General features: G+C 40.3%; 1 protein-coding gene across 3 annotated transcripts in view; it reads left to right on the forward strand.

Moving 5' to 3' along the window:
- Positions 1-25,583, forward strand: part of iqsec3a (IQ motif and Sec7 domain ArfGEF 3a) — a 135,991-nt gene that overhangs the window by 105,081 nt on the left and 5,327 nt on the right. For all 3 annotated transcript variants that reach the window (XM_051938720.1, XM_051938743.1, XM_051938770.1), the window contains 7 exons: positions 3,476-3,642; positions 8,540-8,679; positions 14,385-14,510; positions 15,807-15,906; positions 16,226-16,384; positions 20,224-20,316; positions 21,975-22,018. In XM_051938720.1, the coding sequence (XP_051794680.1) occupies positions 3,476-3,642; positions 8,540-8,679; positions 14,385-14,510; positions 15,807-15,906; positions 16,226-16,384; positions 20,224-20,316; positions 21,975-22,018 (829 nt within the window). The remainder of the gene's footprint in view (positions 1-3,475; positions 3,643-8,539; positions 8,680-14,384; positions 14,511-15,806; positions 15,907-16,225; positions 16,385-20,223; positions 20,317-21,974; positions 22,019-25,583) is intronic.

Raw genomic sequence — 25,583 nt, forward strand, 5'->3', positions numbered from 1 at the left:
GAGAGAAATCTCCAAAGTAAGTGAAGGGGATTTGAAGCAGCAGTGGAAAAAAAAAAAAGAAGCGAGGGGGTAAAGTGAAAAGCAGCTAGCAGCCTCGGTATCTGCTGCGTCAGTGTACTAATGAATGAGCAAATATGAACCAACTCCCAGTGCTGCAGATATATTCAGTGTATATTCTGCATTCCAGTGTCGTATCTCTATTTACTCATTCTACAATCACTGCATTTTCTGCCCCATATATTACAGTTATTATAGATAATGATCATGCAGCTTGTATAATTTTGCACTAAAATCCCTCTAAGGAGCACATAATGACCGATAGATTACACAATTTCTTAACCAATCTGTAAGAAAAGCAACGCTGGAAACGGCATCAAATGTCTGATAAAATCATTCACCGAGACGCATCATGTGCCATTTTTGCCCTCTCATTTTTGTTTGTGGTTTGTCAGTGTGCCAAGTAAGAGCATCCTCAGAAAGCGGCGTAAATGGAGGTTTTTCACCACATGGTGCTACATTAGGATTCACAGACAAGGGTGTAATTATCGGTTGCTGACGAGTCACGGTTTGCAGACACTGAGATGCGAATGAGCATCTGTGTGCTCTGTGATTATCATGTTAAACAAATACAGCGTGAGGGATGCCACAACAACACATTTCATTTAACACGCAAATGTATATATACACACACATCAATCGGCCATGACCTTAAAATCAATAAGAGGTTAAGTAGATAATACTGATTAGTAGCTACAATGCATTGTGTTGCTGGGAAACCTTAAGTCTTGACATTCATGTGGATGGTACTTTGACACTTAACGCCCACCTAAACGTTAATCCAGACCAAGCACAGCCCCTTATAGCAGCAGTACTCCCAAATGCCAACCGAGTCCTCTAGCAGGATAATGGACCTTTCATACAATACAATGATTGCAATAGTTTGGATCAAAATGCTACCTCTCTTAAACTTTAATAGGTCTGTGGATCTTTTGAGTCAAAGTAATGAGAACTTCAAACAATTCACAACTATATTCTCATCACAAATAATTCAAAATTCAATCAATCAATTCAAAGTTTTGTCACAACCTGGCTCAAAGGAAGGACAAAAGATGGAGAGGACCCATGGCAAATTCAAGTTAAATGCAATTTATTAACAAAAGCTGAGGTAAATGTGCAATCAGGTCATCAGTAATGTGTGTAGTGAATGGATGTGTGATCATGTGTGTGAAAAAACAAAACAGCTTAACCAAACCAGCCAAACCATGCACCAGGAAACCCGAGAGAAAAATGGAGGATGAGCCCCATTGCCAGCTAAAACACCAGTTTATATAGGAGCCAACCCAGGTGTTAGCCATCATGGCCAGTGAGCCACTCTCCCAGCTCCTAGCAACCAGCTGAACAGGAGCAGGTCCTGAGGCCTGGGAGCTGTCACAAAACACATAAACCAAGGTTCTGTTTATACATATTTCAATATTATAACCATTGTCTGTGCATAAAGAGGTTAAAACACACCTAGAAAACTGTCACATTGCAACCGTACGCTTGTGTCACATAATTCAGGGAATTCAAACCCATTTTTTTTTAAAGCTTATAGCAATCAAAGTTCAACTAATTTGAGCTTTAAACGCCACACAAACTCCGATCTTGCTGCACTTTGTTCGATGTAGCACCAAGATGTCATTCTATCTTGCAAACAGTTGGAAATAATGAATTTTAGAGCACAGCGGTGCCATTGTTTGTTGTGGTAATGTGTCTTAAAGGGCCATAATGTGCCCCATAATACTGCAAAAACTCCACAGGAATGGCTTGAGGAACTTGACCAAGAGCCCCAGGTGTTTACCCAACCCAGATCCCAATCTGTTGGAGAACAAAACCCAATCCTTGAAGAACCCACCCTGTAACCTCATCTTCTTACCGTTGCACCCTCAGATGTCTTCTATCCAGCTGTTTTGGTTGCATAAGTGGGATCTACAAAAATATGAGACAGATGATTTTAACATTGTGGCTATTTGGAGTATGTGTTTATGTATACGGATCTGTATACACACGTTCACTCATGCAAACTTTGTGTTTGATTTTTAACATTAAAACAGTTTGAAAATGTTCAAACCCACGTATGCATACCAATATCTTTGCTCAGTCCCGCACAGACATTAGATTCCAATCATGCGGCTCAGTGGGTCAGCAAAACACTGCTACAGCTTTAATGTGGTAATGATGACTGATTACAGTAATGATTACAGTATACAGTCACTCCAACACAAAGCCCATAAGGTACACACACACCCTTTTTAGTCTGTATGAGGCTTCTTTGGTTGCTCATACACAGATGTTGTGTTCTATTATTCATTCCTTAACCTTCAAATATCCGTGCACCTCACAGCCAGAGAAACTTTTTCTCTGCATTCTAGGCTCTTCTTTCTTAAAACACACATACACACACACACACACACACATATAAAGATGTATATGTGTGTGTGTGTGTGTGTGTGTGTGTGCGTGTGTGTGTGTGTGTGTGTGCGTGCAAACACATAAAGTAGGCGTCTAAAAATCTGCTACTTTCATGGCTTCCATAACCACACAAAGCTGCTGCATTTTCGTTCTGCACTTTTATCTCTGGGATTTTTTTGGAAGCTACATCAAACTTAGACGGTCCTCTGTGGCATTTGTTTGCAGAAAAGGTGCCTAGGTAAGGGATTTCATATTTCAAAATTCATATTCATTCTCACCAGCACACTGACAAGCTGCATAAATCCAGCAGCCGAGCACATAAATGGCTAAGGACTGGGTGGACTTTTTCAGCATTTGGGTCGTGGTGTGCAAAGAGACAATTAAAGGGGATGGATTTTCTGAGATGGCCTTCTTTCAATCATTTTTCCTTGTGTGTTCGCTCAGTTTCCTGTGTAATAAATGATCCATGTGAGCATGTGATCCTCTGGGAGACATGTAGAGAGACAGTGTTTCAGCAGAGCAACCTTACCTGCTGTGTAGTTCATAGCTGCTAAAGGGCAACTAACAGCTTCAGATGAAGCCCCGAGCAAAATTAAAGCCATAACTCTTCTTCCAGTGTGACAGTCTCATGCTCAGCTTGTGCCACAATGTTTATGGGCATGTAGCACGCTGAAAGATGAGCTCGGCTCCTGGGGAAAACACATTCTGTCGTTTCATATGCTATCCCTTCCTATCCCATATATTTTTCAAATTTATCTCTCTGTACTTTTCATCCCCTATAACCGCCCTCATCTTTTTTAAAAAAAAAAACATTTTATCTTCCTTCTCCTCCCTCTCAGTTATTCCTACATGTATGTATGCTTTGTCATATCTACTACCACATACATCCATCTCTCTCCCTTCCATCATCTTTCCTGTCCACCTTTAATCCCTTGCCTCCTACACCAGCTTACATAAAAAGAAAAAGATTGTTCTCTTCCTTCTGCCACCTCTGATTTTTACTGTTCTCTATTTAAACCCACAGCCAGCGCTACTGCATGTGTAACCCTGACGTGGTGCAGCAGTTTCACAATCCGGACACCATCTTCATCCTGGCCTTTGCCATCATTCTGCTCAACACGGACATGTACAGCCCCAACATCAAGCCCGACCGCAAGATGTTATTGGAGGACTTCATACGGAACCTACGAGGTAAAGAGAACAGGTTTATGGTTGCTTGCATGCGAAATGGCACATTAACTCCCAGAACCCCAGGCAGTTTATGGGTATTTTTTTGCTCCTGTACTCATTGTGGGCTCAAATTTCACTGTAATTTGAGGTCGGCATCTCTTGGGAAACGGCACAACCATAGCTAGACGTAGAGAGAGCTCAAAAATGAAAGAAAACAAAAGATGAGAGTTGAATATCCATGAGTGTATATGTAACAAAAAATGAAAAAAAAAAAAACATGTATAACATTTTTTAGGTGCCCCTCGGTGCTACTAAAACTGGGGGAAATAGTGGCTCCATATACCAGAGATATTTTACTACTTCTTTTCTACATTTTAAATTTGTTTGCATACTTGTCTCACACCTGCTTGGTGTAAACACAACCTGCAGTTCAACCCAGTTCAGTCAAAATGTGCTTGAATTTTTGTCAGATTGCACCAAGGACTGCTGATATCTTTTGTATTTTTCAGAACCTGGTAAGTGCACAGGTTATTTTTGGTGAGTTTTCATGCAAGACATGTAGAATAAAGTCATTTTAAGCTTAGATTTAGAGCATTTTGCCAACAGATGAGTAGCTCAAGAACTATCGGAAAGCTACAAATCCAGACAATTCCTTCATCACCGTTTCTGGCTTTGATAAATGGTGTAATCTTGGTGATGTTTTTAGATGACAACATGCCTTTAAGTCCGTCCTCGCTAGATTTTAAGTTGTAAAATGACATGATTGATTGACTCGAGCGTGTAAATGGGTGTCGTAGGTGCATATGAGCATCGTCCGATAAAGGTCAAGATGTTTCCAGAGTCGAATCATTGTTCACACTCTGTCTTTTAAGCTAAAATCCAATAATTGTCTGTGTCTGAACCTGAGATGTTTACCTCAATGACAAGGAGAAAGAAATTAGAGCAGGATGGACGAGAGAAATCAATAACTGGAGGTGCAAAGGTTTGTTTTGTTAACAAGAAAATATACAGTACTATGTTACCCTAAATACTCCGTCTAGACAAATCAATGACTGACGTCCAAATAGACTCCTTGGGTTTTCTGATTGGTCATGCTCTGTAAAAATATATATTCAATACCAATCATTTATTTTTTTAAAAATCCATGTTTTACAACAGAAGTTCCACACTTTGCCAACTAAATGCATTAATCTTTCACAAAGAAATAAAATGCAATGCCACAGAGGGGAAGAAAATTGAAAGACATAAGAAACATCCCTTAACTGGACTTAAGTTATAGCTTCCAGTCTCATTTTACCGTATGATACAAGATGCCAATAAACACTCACCAGCTGCTAATATATTATGTGTGACTGTCAAAAGGTGGAATTTGAGTGCAAGAAATGTTTTGTGACTGCGAGGATCGGAAGTACTTGTAAATCCTCCCTAAATTCCTTTCCCTCTTTAATAACTTCTGTTGGGGAACGAGGCAGCAGCTCCCCAGATGAATCAGTGGAAGTCAGTGTCCAGCCGTTTCTGGATCCGCAATCAATCAAACGTCGCTGCATAAATTTGGGAGATAAAGATAAGGTTCTGTTTCTCTCCCCTCGCCCGCCTTGCTTTACGCATTCCCTCACAGCGACAGACAGAAAGCACCTGTAAATCTTGTCTCCAATATGCAGACAGATGCTCACTCGCCGAGCGTTCAGGAAGGGACAAGAGCATCGTAGCTTCGCTCTCCCTCTGTGCAATCAATCTGGGACGGCTGAGGTCGATGCAGAACAACTTTAATAGATTCATCTAGACTGCTCCTCACAATTAAATTAAGTTGGAAAATCAATTTCGGCATCTTATGCAAATTAAAATATGCCACTCTCTCTTGGCCTCTCTATTTGTCTTCTGCTCAGCTTTTTTCCCCTCCTCTATCCATTCTCTTATCTTGTTTTGTTTCAGTCAGAATATTTTGCTGTCTGTTTATTCACCCGCTTTGTATTCGGTTTTCTCTCCCCTCTTTTCTCCCTCGTCTCACGCTCTGACAGAAGAATGGTTCACTCTACTAATTGGCTAAGGTGAAATGCAATTATGCACCAGAAACCAATAGTAATGAAGAACCAAAGAACATTCATTATCTCAATTAAAACAGACTGTCAGTGTCAAAGCTATCCCCGAGTGGGGCAACATAATATAAACCCGCTTCTTGCCATAAATTAATCCAGAATGCCAGCTCACTGAAGAACTGTACCGTCTTAGTTATTGGATCCTTTGTTTGTAATTTAGAGAGGAGGGTTTCAGATACGCAGAGCAATTTCGCTTCTCTTTTTAAAGTCTTACAGTGGGACGGCGCTCATCAGTAGAGCATGTGAGCAGCCAGCTTTAAAGTTGAAGAGAAAAAGAGGAGACAGACTTGGTGCATAGTTCAAGCTACGGGGGAAAAAATGGGTAAAAGGCAAGTTTATTCCTATAGTGCATTTCACTGTTCAATTGAAAGTACTTTACATGCAGAATACAATAGAAGGGAGTGTGCAATATTGTTTCAATGGGAAATCATTTAAAAGTTTATCATTTTCCAGTAATTTCATGCATTCTAATTTGAATAGTGAAATATTTGCTCCTATGTAAAATTGAACTGTTTAAAATGCAGGCCCCCACATTAGAAACTAAATGCAGCAGAACTCTTGAGATTCAAATCTTTTTTCAGTACTTAATGTGTCCATCTTTACTTGATAAACTCAGTCCAGCTTCAACATAGAAAATGCCACACATTTCTGGAAAAATGCCCTGCTATTTTTCAGAGGTTTTTGCGATTATGCTCTTTGCTGAAGGGGTTTTGTTGCTCCGTCTTTCTCCTTAAAATACCCCAAAGGTGTTCTGTTGGATTCAAGTCAGGTAACATACTTTGCCAAAATCACACATCAGTACTACCATTTGGCCGTGTGCTTTGGATCATTATCACGTTAGATTCTTCCTCTTCTGTCCGGCTTCTGCAGACTCATCTTGTCAGCCAGTATTTTGGTTTATCCACAGGCATTTCATAAAATAGGTCATCTGCCCAATACCTTGTGCGCTCGTGCAGCCCGATGTCACGCTGCCACCCTTGTGTTTCACGATTAGGACGGTGCATTCACTGTGGTAGTCCTGTTCAGGTTTATACCAAACATGCTGGTCCATATTTGACACATTTATCTTGGTCTCACCTGACCAAAGAAGGTCGTCCCAATAATAATAAGGGTTCATGTCATGTTCTTAAGCAAAATTTCATCATTCAGTTTTGCAAGGGTTTTGTTCTTGGATGTCATTCATAGAGGCTGATGTTATACAATGTTCTTCACATTGCCTGAGTTGTTCCCAAAACTCAGATTTCCACTGATAACGCCAAGTCTGAAGTACTTGTCCATGTGTTTTTCAGAGCGATCACACAATTTACAGTGTCATTTTAAGAGGACCAAGACTGCATCTGTGATTATTGGTACTATGGTTCATTCATTACTTCCTGATTACTGCAGCTACTCAGTTTTGACTGATTTTTAGTTGGTAACCTTCCATTTTTTGAAGTCTCACTATCAGATTTGTCAGGTCCTATTTTTTCCCCATGTGGAGCCATGATGTAGAATACAGATAGACTATTGGTTCTAAACACAAAACCCAGCAAACAATGATGTTAACTTTATTAGATTTTACAGGTCATCTTGATGGTGGTGCTACATAAACAAAAACTGAACACCACACCTATCATTGTGAAGGAAAAATTAATGTCCAGTTGTAGTCAATTTTAAATAATCCATTAATTAGTTGCTGTAAGACTCCACTCACTCCAAATTACCAATATAAACTTTGTCAAGGCACCAAAAGATGAGTAACAGAGATTTCTTATGTGAGGAACATTTGTAACATAATGCCATAGCAATCCATTCATTTGTTTTATCTGGTTGATCTTTATCTGGTTGGTTTTCTTAAAATCCAAAGTCAATAAGATTCATCTTCTGTGCATCATGAATAATAATAGTTCTTGAGATACTTGACATTGCTATGCATGGAGCCGTGCTGCTAGCATGGCTAAAAAAAAGGCGCTGAAGTCTGAGAAAAGTGGTAGAGCTGGCAGGAAAAGAGGGGGGAAAAAAGAGACAGTCAGCAACCAGAATGTTACTTATTAATCTGACACTTTACACACATTTCCCTCTGGTCATCTCCTGCTCTCCCTCTGACTCCATAATGTGCAGTGATGTCTCGGCGGTGTCCCACGGTGCCTCACTGACACCGCCATCACTTGATGCAGCTTCATTTTCTCCAAACACATCCTGCCCCATTGAAAACTTAATGTAGCACACAGCGCCGTACAGCTGTGCCGATATAATGGGGTGCATCTCGAGGGTAACCTTTCAGCCTAATGACATGCCGCTTTACCTGCGTCAAAATGCCACGGCCTTGAAGTGCGCTGCGTTCCAGACAGAAAATCTCCTACGAGCGAGGCGGGATCTTAACCTTTCTTTTGCCAATTAACCTCCTCCCACATTTCCTTCAGTCATTATTTAATGGAGATGGTGAAAGACAAAGTCACAGAAGGACGCATGAGGAGACAGAGAAGAAGCTCTCTTTTGCTCTGAATATGGATTTTTTTTCTACTCTTTACTATTTTTATATGAAATAAAGAACCAAGACAAATGTATTTAACACTGTACACACACACACACACACACACACACACAGATCTACGCAGAAATGAATTTGAATTTTTGTTTGTATTTGCGTATTTGTGTGTGTCTCCCCCTGTTGCACAGACACATCCTCCTGCTGTATTTAGGCCAGAGCAGACACACTTTGGTCCCTCTACCACTGTTAAAACAGCTGTCACTCCGTATTCCTCCAGATGGACAGGGCTGTCTGGTGAAATTTAAAGCAACCACCCTGCGATGTGTGAGTAATCGGCCTATTCCTGTCTTAGGTGTGGACGATGGAGCAGACATCCCCAGAGACATGGTGGTGGGAATCTATGAAAGAATACAACAGAGAGAGTTGCGCTCCAACGAAGACCACGTCACCTACGTCTCCAAGGTTGAGCAGTCCATCGTAGGCATGAAAACAGTAAGAAAACCTGATACGGTATCTTCTTAAAAATACTGCGGCTTGTTTTCTTTCTTTTCTCACCCAAAAGTAACATACTTCGCTCTGCCTGTAGCACACACACAAAAGATGAATGTGTTCACACAGACAGGTACACTTTTGTTCACTCAATGCCAAGTCACTCACTCATTATTCAAGCTCTTATCTGTATCACCTGGCCTTGGTAGCGTTAGCAGAGCACATTTATTAGCCATTAAATGTCTCATCAGCAGCTCAATCATTATCTCAGATCATTACTCCAGCTAGATACGTCATTAACTACTGCCATCATTAGACTCCTTTTTCTTTTTTTTCCCAGCAGTTTCAGGTTAAAAGACTTTCAATGCAGAATTGATGCACAGGAGGAGCAAAATGTGGTTGGGTTTAACAGTGGAACTTCTCTAGCCAAAGGTCGCATATTGTGCAATTTTCAGCAAATTTGTACAAGTCTCACATCCACCAGAATGTGTCTTTCAATTTATCACCTCGAAAGATTGTAAAGATGGGTCATTTCACCATGACTGCATTACTCTTGGTTGCAGTCATGTCATAGTTAACAGGCTGAGCTGTTAGCCATAGTTAAAGCTGAGCTGCTTCTGTCTACGCCCCCTTCAGGAAGGAGACTCACTCTGCATCTGTGATCGACACCAAAAACAAAGCAGCTGACAATATGACAGCCAACACAGACATGAATGAGTGTGTGAGACCAGAACTTTTTGCCACTAGTATCTTTCTCTCTGAGTGATAATTTCACATGGATATATAATTGAATTCACATCACAGCTGTGGTTTTTAATTTTTAGACAGTGAGTGGGAAGGATTATGCAAAAAAAAAAAAAAAGCTATTGGGTCTTCAATTTCTACTTAGAAATTAATTAAATTCTGGCTGCTTTGTAAATCTGGTAGGCTTTTATATATTCTTGCAACGTTTGTTTTACACCTCTATGTTCTTAAGTCAAACAAAACACAATAAAAATGGATTTTCACCATATGGGACCTTTAAGACTCAACTTCAGAGATGAAAACATTCACGTACTGATTTCTTACAATTGTGGGAATGTTTCTGTGCAAAGTTTGATGTGTTTCACAGTGGACAAATCTGAGACAGACACCGAGGCAGAAGTATTTAGCTTTATAATTGACTGATTAGACTGATTCATGTGGGAATGTACTGTGTGTGCCCACTAAAAACACTGAAAGGCTTTTTGAAATGATTCTACAGTTCAGGGAATTCAGTTTTAATCTTTTCAGTGCAACAGGCCTCCCGATCCTTTATTTATGAAATATCGATAAAATATGCAGCGCTCCCCCAGACAGACTCTTAGCTATTCAACATTGCAAGACATATTGCATCCAAATACAAGAGCTAATTTGAAACATTCCAACAAAATTGCATTCAGGTCCAGACTAAGCCACTGATACAGAATTGTAGAAATCAGTCAATAGTTGTTTGAGATTTCCAGTCATGCTAGTGGGTCCACGAACTGTAATGCTGGTCAGTTTAGTAAGTCCATTACTGTGAATCAGACTGAAATATTTCAGAAACCATTGGAGTGACTCACTACCAGAGGGTTACTAGGGGTTTTGCAGTACCGTTTGCTGCTGCTGACCATCACTGACTAACTTGCGACATCATTTTTGGGCAAATTGGCCACAAGTTTTACACAAATCAGCTTCAAACACTTTGGCTTTAGCTGCTGCCCATTGAAAATTGTTGGCAATGTAGCAAAAAACTTGCAGAGCAATTTCTTGGTGTTAGTTCCTCTTATCAAGTGTAAGCATGTTAGCAAGTTAATCTTAGATAAGGAGCCATCAGTTAAAATGGGGAGGAAGGACAACATTGTAGATTGCGTCCAAGCTGTTCACAAACTAGAAAAAAAGAAAGTAAGTGGACAAATTGGAAAGTAGCAATGTGCTTTTTGACTAAATACCTAAAACAACTGAACATTACCATAAACTTCAGCTGTGCTATAGTAGTACTATTAATGGCCTTTATCTTTATCAGATTTCTACCCTTGTGTTCAGTGTTAGTGATCCAATCTGGGAGTGATACTGCTAACGTACAATCACGACCAATAACCAAGACTTCATTCTGACCTACACTAAGTTGTAGGAAATAAGACCTCCACTTTTTAATTGCACTAGGGCAGCATTGCAGAGAACCTAGATTGTTTTGATTTTCAGGAATAAATGAGACAAACAGCTGAGAGTCATCGACGTAATAGTGGTAGGACACAGGGGTGAAATGGCAAATAACATGGTCAAGGGGCAACAGATATGAACAGAACAAAACAGGACCACAGATTGATTCCTGTGGGACCCCAAATGGCATGAGGACAGTTGAAGAACTAAAGCAGCTGACAGGAACCTCAAACACTTTGATAAAGAGGATGAAAACCATTTTAAAGCATTTTTTAACCAAAGCCAACACAGTTCTGAAGTCTATTGATGAGAGTCTAGATTCATTAGGATGTTATTTGTTACTCTGAGTATTATCATTTCTGTCACATGATGAACACTGTCAACATTCAGCCTGCTAAACATAAACATTATCTTTATTTTAACTGTAACTGTTGACTCTCCCTGTTCAGTCATATCAACAAAAATAGATGAATTCACATTTTAATTCATTTTTATTTAAAATCAGTTGTATCCTGTTAGCTTTCCAAATGACATTGAATCTGTGACATTGGAAGGATTTCTCCCATCATTTTCTTTGGCTTGTGCCTTTAAGTGTCTCTCAGTGATAGATGAGTAGCCACAGGATGACAGAAGGAGTGCTGTCATCGCCAAAACAATGATGGATTGTTGTGACGGGAAGTGACTATTCCTGCCAATGGGAGCTGTCTGCCATGAAAAGAAAGAGACTTAGATAAAGTTTCTTTCTTAGAAATGACATCCCAGCAGAGTGCCTCTATTGTGGATTATAAATGTATTATCTATTACCTACGAAGAAGTAGCATACATGAGATTGTATTTCCCATATAACTGACAAAAACTAATTGTGAATGTGATCCAAATGTTTCCATGTTTCATCACCGTTTAAATTTCCAAAAATATTTGCTAATAACAATTGTGGAGTATGTTTTATGTGTTGGTAAACTCCTGTCAAAAAATCCTGTCTGTGCCGTTTTTGGCTTGTTTTCTGATTTTCGTATTTCAGGCTAATGATGCCTTTACATGTTTCTGACATTAGTGTAATGAGAAGGCAGGCTGGGCTGGAGTGTGTATACCCTGCAGTGATGAGAGAAGAGCGAGCAGGAGAGAAACAGACAGCGGCTGTGTGCATTGCAAATCATTCGCACGGAGCCGAGGGAAGAAAAATTGGATAATGCACACACAGAAAACTGAAAGGAGGCTGCGTCTATTTGTATTTTACCCCGAAGAGGGATCAATTCCACATCTACCGACTGCCATCCCACTGCTGTTCGGATTTCTGCCGTGATCGAACACGGAAAGCTGGACGAGACAAGAGTGTGAAGGGTTGACAACACGATTAGATCACTCTCCGAAGGCATGAGCCATTTTTGCAGTGTAATCTGCTTAAACTCGGAAAAGCACTTAAGTCCAAGAGGAGAAGCCAGGCCTCTGCAGCATTTTGTTTAAAAAAAAAAAAAAATCTTTACATTAGCCCTCCAAGCGCACTTCACCATCACCTTTGCTAATCCGGCTTGGCCTTATGCAGAAGCCTGTGACTAAACAGCAAGATGTATGTGGTGGAAAATATAACATGATTTGGCAACAACTCATAGAAGTTTTGTATCAGTGACCTGTGCCAGAACATCCCTTTTATAGGACTACTACCGTTACTAGAAGCCTCACTGCTGGAGCTGCACTAGTCACAGCCAGGCTTAGACTCAAAATCTAAATAATAATACTAAAGTCTTCCTTCTGTCTCCCTCTTCTTCAAAAAAAAACTCATTTTTTTATCTGCATCTACAGTGAAAGGTCTTTTGATACCAAGATGGCAGCTTGCCCTCACACATACAGTACAATGCAAAAACATGTAACTGAGTCAAACTTACAGTAGGCAGGAATCACAAAATGTGACTTTACTCCGGTATTAAACTGAGATTTTCTTTGCCATATTGAGTCAAGTTGACATTTTGTGAAATGAACTGTAAAGGAGAACCCCAATCTTTACACAGACGCTTCCAGAAAATGTAAAACTTGTATTTATGGCCACATTCTCCTCAATATTTATCACAACGCGGACAAGCTAAGCAACAGCTGTTGCTCTAATTAACATTTTAAACACTCCTTAAGTTATTGTTAATGTCACTAATTTGTCTCTGCTTGCTGGGTTGAATTTTTTTTAATGGTGCAGTCCTGCATCTGTTACGTTTTAACCCCAGTTAGAAGAAATTCATCTTTAAAAAGATCCCATATCATGAAAATCCACGTCTATTGTATTTTGTGGTTGTTGTAGACTAGGTGGTGTAAAGTAAAAGCTTTTAAGATATAAAGACATTGCCATTCCTCAAGCCATCACACAAATAGACAGCCTCCCAGCTTTACAAGCCGGTGAAAATTTTTACTGAACTACAAGGTTTTAACCTGGGAACCAATAGTCATTGAACTTTGCGTAGTCCTGCCCTCTCACTGTCCACTGCTTCCAGCTGAGTCTTTCAGAATCAGCAACTACCTCAGTGTACAGGGTTTGTTTGCTTTCTAGAGCTGCTTCTAATAACTGTAAAATGTCTCAGCAATCAGCAAAATACACCAAATGCTCTGTTGTTGAGTGAACGAGTCTTTTGCTACTATTAGCTCTATGACCATATGCCCACATGTCAGAGCTCCCTAGAAACTAACACTGAGGGAAAATCAGAGATGATAGAAACTTTAAGAGGGACTGAACCAAATAAACAAGGACTGGGTGGGTGTTTTCATGTCAAATCAAACTTTGTTTGCCTCTCTCCTGCTCTCAGTGTTTACAAGTTCTGCATTTTAATAGAGCCCAATTTCCTATAAGGCTGTTCTCATTTACACATTTTTCTGTTGTCATCCAGCAGAATGGGTATGAAATAGTGGCTGAAACGCAGCCTATTAAGATTAAATGTCAACCAGGAGTCATTTCAGAGCCATTTCCAAGCTGCAGCTTTGCACTGCTCAAGTATTAATTTATTAACTGCAACATCATCTGACAAACTCAGCGCACATGTGAATTAAAAACAATGGCTGTGCTGTGAAGTTTACGATATTTCCATATAAAATGATCACTCAGAGAGAAAGTTAGAAGCAACAGAACATCCTGATTCCATTTGCCTGTGCCAGCTACTATGTTGTAAGCTGATGCATAAATCACAGAGAGAGTTTTCTTCCTGAAGGAGGTGTGGACAGCAGCAGTTCAGCTGCATTCAAAGCTGCAGACACTGAAACATCTCGTTTAGAACAGTGATAAAATTAGAGGTTATAACAGCATAGTGACATGAACCATTTTTAGTGTGTTTTGAGCTGGAAAATTAAGTCATATTCTTGGGACATGCAAGACTTTCTTTTGTTTGCGGAGAAGAAGCAGAATATGAGGACTCAAAGGTCTTCCTGTTTGTATGTTTTCTGTAGTTTTTTTTAGATTTTCTGGGAGTTTCTTCATCTGGTCTTTGGAATCATTGTGAAGCCTCTCATGAGAAATTTAATCTGACTGACAACACCTAATTTTTCCTGGATGTCCATTTTTTCGTCTCCAGGTTCTTTCCGTCCCTCATAGAAGACTAGTGTGCTGTAGCCGACTGTTTGAGGTGACAGATGTCAACAAGGCCCAAAAACAGGCAGCACACCAGAGAGAAGTCTTCCTCTTCAATGATCTCATTGTGGTAAGCTTTGTACTGTCATTAAATTGACTATCACATCGAGACATTCAGTGTAACAATTCATACTCGCCTTTGTTGTTTTCATGTTTACAGTGTCTTTTAAACCACCCTCGAATGCTTGTTTGTGCTGCACACTGTCAAGCTTTAAAGCTGCTTATTTTGTTGTGACAGCTGCAGTGCACCATCACCTACTTCGACTGCGAGCCATTTCTCAAGGCTCCTCTTCTTTTATGTTGTTTCATAACTCAGGCCTCTCCAGCCAGCTTTTTTTTTTTTTAAATAGTAGATAGCTGTGAATGCAGCATTGCAGTGTATCCATACGCATAGATCTGTCCCCAACTGGGCAGCTTTAAAGGTCGGTGTTAAAGCTGTGTTTCCCTTGAGCCACGGTAAAGATAAGATATAATGTTGTGTAGTTTTGGGAATTACAAAAAGTTTAATGTTAGATATAATTAAAGTGCTCATTCGGAGTCATATAGGGGGTTTTCTGGAAAAATTTAACTCCTTTCAGAATTTTGTCAGATGTCAAATCTCAGTCGTGCAGCAAACAGAAGAGAAAAACATAGCAGCCGTTTTTTACAGTTTATTTTTTTTAACCGAAGCTTTAACACCAACTGGTCACTGCAGGAAAAGAGTGTAAAGGGGCGATTTGAAGATAAGTTATCTTCCAACATCAGAGTAAAATTCTGTCCATTTGGCACTAAAAGTTAGCAGTGTGACATATTCCAGAGAGACGCATCTCTCGTGACAGCTTTGAATGTGGGGCAGAAATTGTCTTTGAAATTTTTTCACTATGGAATGAAAGCGATGGGGCCTCTGTTCTATCAGCTTGAACGCATCAAGAAGTATTTAAAGCGCCAGTGTGATGTATTGGTTTAATACGCCTTGCCTGCTAAATTATGCCCCCACAGTCGCTCTGCAAAACAGATTTGCTCCATCTTTCTCTATCTGGAAGGTCATTCAGTGAAAAAGCTCCATAACATCTCTGATACATCCTGATATAAGCTCGCCAAGGTGTTGTTTTTCATACAAATTAGAATACCGACGCACAATTCGAATCACTTTGAAGGTTGTAGTGTACATTAATATTGACTATCCACTCTTGGAATGTATTTTAAATTGTCAAATAGTTTGTTCCCTTTGAGCTTTCTTTGAGGTTCTTCTGTGATATGGAAATCTCACGACAATCAACAGGATTTATAAAGCATCGAGAACATAGAACAAAGGAATTTAATGGGCACTCCTGTCATTCACAACTGCCACTGTAGCTCTGGATCTGTTGATGTTTTATTTCTGCAGATCCTGAAGCTTTGTCCAAAGAAGAAGAGTACTGCAGCCTACACTTTCTGCAAAGCTATGGGCCTACTTGGCATGCAGTTCCACCTGTTTGAAAATGAATGTAAGTCACGATGTAGTCACTGTAAATGAATGGTATAAAAGCAAATTTACTTAAAAAGAAAAACTTATGTACAGAACCGTGTTGCAAATTAAAAAGTACTGTAGATAAAGCATTTCCTTCAGTCACATTTTTTGCAAGTGAATTGCATACACTTTCCAAAGTTGCACGATCTTACAAGAAAGTCTGCAAAATACAAGTTTGCAGTTCAAACTGACCTCTGGGACCTTTTTTATACTCTTCATACCTGAACACTCAGTTATTAAGCTATTGCTAATGCAGCTTATGTTTTCTTTTCACTTGCGGCCTCCGTGCTCCGCAGACTACCCTCATGGAATCACCATCCTGTCCCCGTTTGGCTCGGACAAGAAGCAGGTCCTCAACTTCTGCGCCCAAAGTGCTGAAGAGCTGCTCAAGTTTGTAGAAGACCTGAAGGAATCCATCGCAGAGGTGTCGGAGATGGAGCAGATACGCATCGAGTGTGAGTGTCCGTATTGAGGGGAAGTGGTGTTTTTACCCCTTTTTTAAAAAAGATTGAAAGAATCTTTACATGCAATACTTGTCCTCATTTATTTCCCCTTCATTAGCAATATCTTCTGTGACACCTAATATAATGTAGCTTTCTTTCGTAAAGCAGACTGGGAGTGTAAACTGGGTGCTGCCAAATGCTCTAGTGGGAAAACTATAGGGTGTCAGATTATATATTCTATTTATGACCTAAAAGAAGCCAAACGAATCTGCATAAACTTCTGATTTAGATGTTTTTCCTTGAAATGATGTCAGGCTCTTCATTGTGGGAAATTCCAGCTCAAAACATCACATTTTTGGAACAATTTCTGCTTAAAAGTCTTTGATTTCCCTGCATTAAAAAATGCAGAGAAATCAAAGGGCATAAAATATAGAGATTTTCAAAGATATGTGTGATATTTTAGATTCTTATATTAAGTACTTTCTAATATTTTTATTTATGTATTTTGTTGCCTGTTCGGTGCCATTTCAGCACATTTGTTGCACATTGAAATTTCAGACTAACTTTCAATGACAATGTTTGAGGAACTACTAAAGAAAAAAAACAGCTTACTTTTTTATTTCTCATCATGCAACTGATTCAGAATGTAAAATTTTAGACAAGCTGATCAAATATTCCCTTATTATGGTTCGGTTGAAATATTTGAAAAAAAATGAAAGTCATGAAAAGTCCCATCTTTGAGCACACTTTACTGAGAATTACCAATGCAGAAGTCAAATAGTTATAGTTTCTGAACCATATGTAGTTACATATGATATGACAAAACAAAAAAGAATTTTTTTAAATAAGAAACACTTGGTCAATAAAACAAACAGAATTTATTTTTGTTTGCCTTCTGTAACTGATTGAGCAGGTATGACAAGCTGCACCACAAACAAATACATCACTAGGCAGCATAATCCAGAAAGAAGTTCTGAAGTTTCCAATTGATTTATTTCCTCCCATGCAACAAAAGAAGTGTCACCATCCTATTCCATTTAGAACCAAATCAATAATTTCATATCTTGAAGAGTTCTGTTGATTCTTGGGTACTCTGAGTGAGAATCAGTCCGTCCTCAGATGAGACACAAGCCAGAAATCACCTTCTGTTTTGTATTATTTGCAATCTTGCAGTCAGCGTTCCATCCATGTATTGTGCAGACTGACTTCCTCTTTTGTGTCTTTTGGCGCACTGCAGCTCCAGCAGACTGCAGGAGGGCAGTAAACTGGAGGTGAAAATAGGCCAGCGTTCCTCAAAGCGGCCAGGCGTCTGACTTGTTTGGACTCGTGTGCATGTGAAATTCTCTCGGTGATTCTCACCTTACGCTTGCATGTACTTAGACACACATGGAGTACCTGAGTATCTGGAGCCCGACTCCTGCCAGTGGGCATCAAAGAGAGCATCCCTGCTGGGATTTGATGCAACTGTCTCACCCTTCACAGGGAGGGAGGCAACAACATACGGAGACAGGCAGGGGTTGACGAAAGGAAGATATTTCTCTGTGTGGAACTGCGCAAAGAATAGACATTCACCTCATATGAAGACACCCATCAACCAATGTACAGATACGAATGAAAGTCAGGATCCATTTATTATATTTGCAGAGACAGCAAGCATTTCTGATTCGCTAGATGAGCATCTTTAAAATGTGGAACAAGACAGAGCTGGCACCTGCACCGGCAAACATCACATCTTTCCTCCTCGGAGGGCTTCGTTTTGTTAGAACATCAGTAAACAGGCCTGCGGCAAACTCACTTATGTTTGGGCTTCCCCTCTTTGAAATAGGAAGGAGTTCATTTATGTGGAGATGGATTTTTTTTCCAGCACATGGCTGTGTTTAATAAGAAAGATTTATGATGGAATTGATTATCCTCATTCAGTTCCCAACTCTCTCTTTACCAGCACAGGAAGTAACAATTCACGGAGCTTAGCGTTTACGTTTTCCTCTCTACAGTCAATAAGTCAGTGATTACTGTAGTCTGTGGGCTGAATTCTAATTACACAATTTTACTTCTAAGCATATAATAGCATATATTAAGCCTCTCAATCACACACACCCCAGCATGTTTGAAAGGCGTGCAGTCTTTCAAAGACTCAAGAGAATCCTCAAATGTTCACCTCTCTGACAGTCTGTCAATCTGTGAAGTGCTGTTTTGTTGGAAAATGTAACCAAATGTCAATTTTGAGGCAGTGGTGGTGCAATGGGTAAGGTCTGGACTACTGATCCGAAAGTCAGAGGTTCAAACCCCAATTCTGGTCCTTGAGCAAAGCCCTTAATCCTTCCTGCTCCAGGGGTGTCGTACCATGACTGGCACTGCCCTCTGACCCCCAATTGCGAAAAACAGAATTTCCCTCTGGGGATTAATAAAAGTAGGAAAAAAGAAAAAAAGAAAATTTGAAATTCAGCTGAAATGGGTGCCCAGATAGCTCAGCTGGTTGAGTAAGTGACTCATGTGCACAGTGACCTGGGTTTGATTCCAGCTCACAGCCCTTTACTGCATGCCCCCCCCCCAGTCTTCACCCTGCTTTCCTGTCTGCCTCTTGATTGTGCCTATCAAAAAAAAGGAAGAACTTTCAACAAAAGTAATGCATTTGCATTGCCAAGATTCTGTAAAATAAAGTCTTTCTCCCATCCATTTTTGTCGGAACTGGGCTGAACTGCAGGTTGTGTAAGCACAAAGCAGAAAGGAAGCAAGTATGAAAATAGATTCAGAATGGAATTAGTCAATAAAAATACATATAGAATTTATAGTCAGTTTTTCCCTAAATCAACATCTACTACACCCCACAGGTATGAGCACTTGGAAAAATGTAGTACATGTACATAAACTACTGTTCAAAAGTTTGCAGTCACCCAGACGATTTCATGTTTTCCATGAATACTCACACTTTTCTTCATATGTGAACATAACTGCACAAAAGTTTTCTAATCATCAGTTAGCCTGTCACCACCATTAGCTAACACAATGTAACATTAGAACACAGGAGTGATGGTTGCTGGAAATGTTCCTCTGTACCTCTATGTAGATATTCCATTAAAAATCTGCCATTTCTAGCTAGAATAGTCATTTACCACATTAACAATGTCTTCACTGGATTTCTGAATAATCTAATGTTACCTTCACCAGAAAAAAAGGATTTTCTTTCAAACCCAAGCAAACATCATTATCAGTTGACTACTACCCCGTTTTTCATATACGTTGAGTTACAGGCTGCTGATCTTCTATAAGACTAAGTCGCCATTTTTAATGACAATACAGATTTACTTCCAGGAACTTTTGCAGTAAATTATTGTGAAAAATATGAAGAAAATCAAGACCTGCAACATAAAGTTGTCCTGGAACATTTATAGTATGCTTTCACCTTCATCTTTCATTTCTGAGAAACAAACTACAAAACAGGACATTTTCCTTTCAGTTCCTCTCAGATTTGCAGGATGCAGATTTGAAGGACATGCTGTTCTGCACCCTGAAAGTCTCACCTGGCAGTTCAGTATTTCAGCATCAGAATTAGAATGCAGCGTGGTGTTGGAGACAAAACAACATTTAGTCATCATGATTGGAAATGACATGCAATTACCATCAAGTGTGAAGTTTAATTAGAGAGAGGGAGCATCATGTTTTGAGCTTAGAGGAGAGAGTGGGAGGCAGCGAGTGCATGTGTGGGTTCACACACACCCTTCTGACGGAGAGAAACAAGCCGGTTAATATTGTCGCTCTGCCCCGCCACCATCCACCGGTTTATCTGCTTCCCTTTGCTCGCTGTCACGGTGATTATGAGGATGATCATTTTTGTTTTCCGTTCTCCGCAGGGGAGCTGGAGAAGCAGCAGGGAGCCAAGACGCACTCGGTAAAGAACAACGGCACACAGCTCGAGCTTCGCGGCAAACAGGGCTCCCCATCAGGTGTGTGAGCTCTGCTGCTTCTTAAAACCCAGTGCAGAGACCCCATCCTGCTGCTGTTTCTATGAATTGATCCACTGAAAAAAGGACAACATTCATATTTGTAAGGAGAAGGTGCTGCCTGCAGAATTTTATGAGCTAAAGCGTTGGATTATTTAGGATTTGTGTGGTTCTCTCTTTGCTAAGCGTCGCCCCCCTTAGTAGGCCTGCAAAGCTTTCTGCTGCAGCACATGTTCAGTTTGTGAAGACAGATTTGACATCCATCCTCAGTATTTTTAAACAATGTGCTCCTGATTTCACACAGAGGTGAATAAAAGCCGGCTTCTCATTTCAGCTGTAAGTAGCAGATTTTATTTTTACTTTAGGTAACTACTATTTCGCTAGGAACGGTCTCAGGCTGACCCATTTTTGAAACGAGGAACATGTAAAGGGTCTTAAATATGCAGTTCATAACTACATGGTCTAAATTAAAAAAAATCAAGTGGGATTTTCTGAGTTCATTTCTCCTTTGAAAACAACAACAGAAATTACACAATCCATCACACTGGATTATGGGTCATGGTCTCATGTTGTCATAAAGCCACTACATGCTGCCTGCCACAGTACATTTTGATCCATTACATAGACAGCTATCCAACTCTTTGTGATTCATATATGAAAGGTTGGATGGACTGAATCTGGCATCTAGAGGGCATACATGATATTTAATGTTGGTAGGTGAGCTAAATACTACAACACCAGAGGACAGCCGAGGTTAGCCTGACAGTTCCTCATGCCAGCTGTGAACCAGGGAGGACTGGTTTGAAGTAAGTAACGAAAGCTCTCAAAACTGATCCATATGTATAAATGTTATGTGTTTAGAAGTTTTTTTACCCCCATTGCTGCTTTTTCTAGAATGCGCAGATGCATAATGTCCCCTCAGATCTATTTTGGGCGACACAATCACAAGTCGTAAGTGCTCAGCCATGGTGTTGACTGCTTATTTTGAGAAATGCAATATGGATAAGTTGAGAAGATTTTAAATAAAAAACATTTTCAGATTTATTTTTCATCACTGATCTTGTTCAGTGTAAATGTGAGCAACAGCAGATGTTCACTTCAGTTGAAGTTGCAGAAAAAGTGTAAATCTTAACTACACACATGATATTGTGATAAAGGCTGGCTAAAGTTGCATGTTCTAGCGAATGGGTTTGGCTGTGTGCTGGAGGTTAACTTCCCCAAATCCCCCCCCAAAAAAACAAAAGAGGCCACTAGCATGAGCAGCATCTGGAGTCTGCAACCTCACAAAATAATGATAAGTTAATGGTATGTATGTGGAACTAACTCCACATTAGCTAACATTTGGACTTTTTGTTACAAATGTTCCTTAAATTTTTTGTTGGTTTTTGAAAGGCCAAAAGACAGCAGAGGCTTAACGAAAATGTTAAGTACAAAAAGTTGGCTTTGTAGACTCGACAAAATGCATTTAAACCTGCATTTTCTTCCATTTACAAAAAGTTTAATCTTCTATCCTTCATCTTTATCTTCGAAAAAGGGTGATTCAAAATCTGTTTCATGCCCGGAAAGATTCAAAGATGCCGTAAGAGAACATTAGCGTTTAACCCAGACATTTTGCTGCCACCTTTTTCCCCCCTCTTTCCTTCTATTTGTCCCACCTTCAGGAAACCAGGAGGTAGATGACAGAAGCGGACACAACACGGTAGAGGTAAGTGCTTAGCGATAGGTCCGTGTACCAAACAACAGGTAAGTCAGAGCAGTTAGAGTCAGCGCAGTGTGTCACGTAGGATGAGACAGGACAGAAGCTCAGGATTAGTCATATCTTTAGGACTGAGGGGCGTCAAGCAAGCGTGGGTGAAGAGTGCATGAGCGAACGAGTGCTTCTGGGTAAAGAGCTGCGGGCATGTGAGGAAACCCAATCAAACTAAAATATTAGATAAAGGACTCCTTTGTCATCCCAAAATTAAAGACGGAGGTTTGGGGAAATGAACACAAGAACAGGTTCTCCTCACGCTGAAAATGCATCAGACTCAGAGGCTTAAATATTATCTGCGAGCCTTAAAAGAAATAGGTTGTAATTAGTTTCACAAGCTCGGGCAGAAATTGTGACTCCTTTGGGGGCTTTAGAGGAAAAAAGAGAAGGCGGCCATTTCTAAAAGTAGCTGGGGACATGTGTGGAATGCATCTACTGCGAGTGTGAGTGAATGTGTGTGTGTGTGTGTGTACCCACATTCAGCAGAGAGACCTTAATTAACACTGCAACATGCAGGCGGATAAATTTAACGCTCATTTGACCCGGAGTCGTCACCTCCCCACTCCTCGCCAGACCTCCAGGGGGAAACTTCTCATGCGTACGTTTCGTGCGAGCAAGAGAGCAAGCTGAACTACAGTACCGTCGGGGCTTTGCAATTACAAGCCCAGAGGCTTCCCATGATCTTTTCTAGTCATATTTTTTGTGGCTGTGGAGTTTAGGGCGGGGCCGAAATGCCAAATACACAGGGTCAATTTGACATTCAGTGGCTGTTTGAATTCCACACGGCCCATTGGTGCTGCGCGAGGTTGTAAATCTACTCTCAGGTGCTGCTTTGAGTAGAAGTAATTACATATATGTCACACCGAAAGGCATCATTTTCATATCTGTAAATGGCTGTTGAATGATTAATTAGAGCAGAGCAGACGTGCACTCATTGCTCCACTAAGGACTTTTTTATGTGCATCATTTAGGGACTCCCTCGGCAGCCTTTGGGTTTTTGATTTCCAAGAGCTTGACAGCCTCTTACACCATGCAATCACATCTCCAGTTTCCCATCTCCAATTTTCGCCTGCAATATTGCTTTTTTAATTCAAATCCAAATAGGAATTTTGATCATTTTCTTATGGGTTGACTTGAGGGCACTTCCTTCTCCAGATTTTTTCCGCCAGTGTTTGCACCTCAGGCCAGTCTTCATGCTTGTCTGAGCTACCTTCACCAGCCATCTTCCCCTCTGCCGTGCATCCTACAGTAAATGTCAGGGGCTGGTGGGGAGCCGCTAGCTGTCGAAACACATTTATCTCAGAAACCAGGAGGGAGAAATATTTGCTCATACCAGGGGCAAGAATCTAAGGGTACTAAATCTCGAGACGAGCTTCGGAGATTTGATAAGTAAGGTGTTGAGAGTCGAATGTTACCGGCTGCCTCAGAGTGGTGACAATAAGCCGGTCTGTCTGTGCTGGGGTTTCAAAATGACTGGTTAGTTGTGAGGAAACTGAAGACAGTTGAGGTAATTTACATAGCCCCCATCCTTTTTTAAAATGCTGGATTTGTCCCTGGCAGTTTTAAAGTTTCAGTTTGATTCACCGTGAGCTGACAGCAATTAATATTTGTAGGGAACAGACAGTCATTACAGAAGGGAGTTTGTCCTGGGTTTTGCTTCTCAGGCTAGAAAGAGTCTACACGCCACCCACTGATTGGTGAAGTTTGCATGTTTTTGTATTAGAGGGAAGAGATCATTTAGCCTCAACAAATAAATAGTGACAGACATAAGACAGTGCTTTGCAAAAAAAAGCAAGTACAAGCACGTGTTTATGGAACTGAAAGCAGCACATGGGTTTTGTGTTTTGAAAGCCCCCACAAAAAAATTAAATAAAAAAAAATCAGGCCATTGTCACTGGTGAGAAAGGCTGGCAAACAGTGGTTGCTCCAACTAACCAGCTTTTAAAGGTCTGCCAGCTGCTTTCCAGGTGCATCCAATCAGGCTAATGAGCCACCCACTGTGTCCACCAGCTTCACAAGGCAAGTGGATGAGATCGTCAGAGCAAAGTCATGTCAGCTGGGATCATCTCACGTCGAGTCACAAATGCAACCACAACTGACAGCTATTTTGATTTAAAATTAATTTGCCACTTTCTTCTGAATAATTAATGAATTGTTTTCTCTGGAAATGGCAAAAAAATATAATGAAAAGATGACAATTTCACAATATGGTGTCGGTTACCTTTGCTTGTTTTGCAAAAGATGTTTAGTTAGTTTTATATCATCATTTTAGACAATACAATTGGCGATGTCACATAGGGCTCTAGAAATATCTATTAATGGATTTCAAATTTCTGCGATTGGTAAAACAAACTTTTAAGTCCTTTTTCAACCTCAGAAACGCAACATTGCCGGCCTCATCAATCTGTTAAATAAACCTGGTTTCATTCCTATTTCAACAACAGCCCTTGTTTTTAACTCGTCTGGTTGATGAGTTTGTCTGACAATGTTGTGGATATGAAACTAGTAGCTTAGCAATGCAGGGTTGCGGCTTGAAAATGAATGGTTCGTCGAGAAGTAGTGGGCAGTGATGGGGCAGGATTATACAGCTTCAGCTCGACAGCTATTGGTGTTTCAATAGGAATATAGCAGTTCAGTAAAAATCTTACTGGCTTGTAAAGCTGGGAGGCTGACTAGTTGTGGGGGCGTCTTTATATCTTAACAGCTTTTACTTTATACGACGTCAAAACACAATAAAAATGGATTTTCACCCTAGAATCTTTAATGTCCCTGACAGATTCATTTAGATATTCCTATAACAGAGTCTCAGTATGCATGCGATACTTGCCCCATGTCCAACATTGGACAGTACATCAAAGTTCAAGAAGTTATACTAATAAACAAAGGCTACGCTTGAGCTAACAGCAAGCCTGTCAAGCTGTCCAGTTAACTGTTGATAGCTTGAAATAAGTCTTGCATGGATAGACCTGCCTACACAGCACTGGAGAATAGCTCAAAATCAATATTAGCAACTTTACTACTCCACCACAACTCTGCAACATTGATTATCAGGATAGAAATAACGCAACAAACAAAACAACAGAGTTCACCAAGGTGGTTTCCTTCTTGTTCCTGTGGGACCATGTTACTTATTACTGAATCTTTGTTTCTATCCGTTACTGCAATTGCATACAATTAAGACATGTTGAAAGGGAAATTTGAATAATACAGGGTCTGATTTCGTAAGATTGCTGTTGCACCTTTTACGGAAAAGTGTCCACTGTGCTGATTGAGACATGAAGCTGACATGTTCAGATGCTGCAGATTAGCGGAAAGGAGTGCAAGTCTGAAAGAGGGGTTTAGAAGTGTAACTTTTGAAAGGCACCAGAAAGTCAGTGAAATCCTCCTTTCTGTGTGTGAAGTGCTTCAGAGTGCAGCGACACTGTGCTTTAGATGTATGCGCAAAGTCGTCAAGGAGAAATAGCGGCTGTCGGATTGAAAAGGAGCAAATGTTAATGGAGTTCTTTCACACAGCAGCCGC

Source organism: Acanthochromis polyacanthus, chromosome 1 (assembly GCF_021347895.1).
Source record: "Acanthochromis polyacanthus isolate Apoly-LR-REF ecotype Palm Island chromosome 1, KAUST_Apoly_ChrSc, whole genome shotgun sequence".
Taxonomy (NCBI): domain Eukaryota; kingdom Metazoa; phylum Chordata; class Actinopteri; family Pomacentridae; genus Acanthochromis; species Acanthochromis polyacanthus.